Source organism: Wasmannia auropunctata, unplaced genomic scaffold (genome assembly GCF_000956235.1).
Source record: "Wasmannia auropunctata unplaced genomic scaffold, wasmannia.A_1.0 LD318630.1, whole genome shotgun sequence".
In the NCBI taxonomy this organism is placed as follows: domain Eukaryota; kingdom Metazoa; phylum Arthropoda; class Insecta; order Hymenoptera; family Formicidae; genus Wasmannia; species Wasmannia auropunctata.
Genome location: NW_012044260.1, coordinates 24,608 through 26,648, shown reverse-complemented (window position 1 = coordinate 26,648; position 2,041 = coordinate 24,608). Strand labels below are relative to the sequence as shown.

Here is a 2,041-nt window from a genome sequence, read left to right as displayed (position 1 = left end):
ATATGTATAAATGTTTCTTTAGAGAAAATTCTTCTTTTAAAATTTTTTGCAATGTTTCGTGACATTAAGCAAAAAGTTGCTTTGAAAAAGAATATATGACAGAAATAATATCAAAAAGATTCTAAGGCAGCTAAATTTAAAATGTCAATACTAGCTCAAAACGACAAACTCACCTAAAGCAATCGACTCTTTCGATCAATCAAGAAAGTCAAAACCAGCTTTATAATTCCTTTCTTAGAAATCATTTATTGGTAATCTTTCTTTAAATTAAATAGAAATTATCGAATACAAATTACAATAATTGCTTATATATTGTGTAACAAATCTCTAATTTGAACAAACTAAATCTTAATCTTTTATAAATTACAATTGTTTATATAACAATTGTTTATATAGTTTTCGTATAACGAATCTAACTTGGAAATGTCAAATCCGTATCTTTTAAATTATCAGTGATCCACTTGTTAAATCTCTCTTCAATCTCCGGTGTGAACATTTCTTTCCAACGACCTATCATTCCTTGTCGTATAAACATTTCCGGTCGTATCACGTTGGTGGAAGCCGGCTGACTTACCATAGGATTTTTGCGAAAATTTTCTATTTTCAAATGCTCCACTAACGTGGCGATCTGTTCATCGCTGTAAGACTTCTCGAAGAATGCAGCGATTTTTCTTATGTTGCCAGGTAAATCCTAAAAAAAAATAGAAATGAAAATGTTAATTAAATCCTAATATCCTACTTAATTAATGTCGCTAAATATTCTATATTTTTATTATATGGTATATTAATTTTTTTTGTAAATGATGAACAGAAAGTGATAATGTAAATAAGCAATGTGTTTGTACATGTGTATATCGTTAATTTTGTTGAAAAAATGTCTTCTTTAAAAAAACAATATAATTACAACATATTTAAAAAATGAAGTAAACCGTGTATTCATATTAATGTAATTCGAAACTTCAAAAATTATTAAAAATGAAAGTAAACATTTATTTATTCTTGTTTTGTACTAAAGACAAATTGATATATGTTATAATTTAAGAAAGTACTTTTATATTTTTTAAACAAAACTGTACAACTGAATAAAATAAAATTTCTTTCTTTCACCTTTATTAGATCTTCGTAAAAAAGAAACATCATGTTTTTTTTGTGTTTCATCGCCCAAGCTTCCTTTACATGTTCCCAATATGGACTATACCACGCTGAAATTGTGGAAAATTAGACTCTTGAAACGCTAACAAAGAAAATATGAATATAATAAAGACCAATCCACATTTTGCACAACTTACTGTGATTATTCATGAAATTATTGCAGAATTGTTCGAAAGTTCCCTGAAAACCGAGATGTGCAGTATTTGATTTTTGGAAATGATACCACGAAACCACCACGTCTCTTGGATTTCTTGCAACATAGATAATCTGAGATAAAAAATGATTACGTCTATAAAAAGTGTTGTCCATAAAATAAAATAAAAAATTCAAATTTACTTTTATTTAAATTAAATTTTATCACTTATTAACGCTAGAAGTTTTTTTTGTAATATCGTAAAAATAAGAAAATTGAATTTATTTTTGCAATCTATATGTTATTAGTATCCATATATGTAGAGATAATAATATGTAAAATATTTTGAAATAATTCACACGTACAAATTCAAAACGAAAACTTTATATGAAGCCGAAACATATGTCCGAAACAGCTTAGTTTCAAAGATACAGAGTGTCAAAGTTGAAGGGAAAATTTTGCTTTTTTTCAAAAATTTCGAAAATTAGTCGGATTATTTGGATAGAACTTGAAACATAGATAAAGCTCCATTAAAATAATCCAAGTGGTTATTGTAATTTTTGGAAAAAAGTAAAATTTTTCCTTCAACTTTGACGCTCTTATCTTTGAAACTAACCCGTTTAGACATACAACCATATACAATTTTTGTCTTGAATTTGAAAAATCACCCTTTAAAATCTTTTACATTATTTCGTCTTCACCTTGTACCATTTATATTGTACTCTGAAAAGGGAAATCTTTCTACTAAATATTTTC

At 26.7% G+C, this 2,041-nt stretch overlaps 1 protein-coding gene across 1 annotated transcript in view; it reads right to left on the bottom strand.

Moving 5' to 3' along the window:
• Positions 1-226: 226 nt before the first annotated feature.
• LOC105460628 (sulfotransferase 4A1-like) overlaps positions 227-2,041 on the bottom strand; it is a 12,059-nt gene continuing 10,244 nt past the window's right edge. The window contains exons 3-5 of the mRNA XM_011707123.1: positions 1,290-1,441; positions 1,108-1,202; positions 227-691 (exon numbers count right to left, since the gene is read on the bottom strand). Of these exons, the coding sequence (XP_011705425.1) occupies positions 413-691; positions 1,108-1,202; positions 1,290-1,441 (526 nt within the window). The 3' untranslated portion in view covers positions 227-412. The remainder of the gene's footprint in view (positions 692-1,107; positions 1,203-1,289; positions 1,442-2,041) is intronic.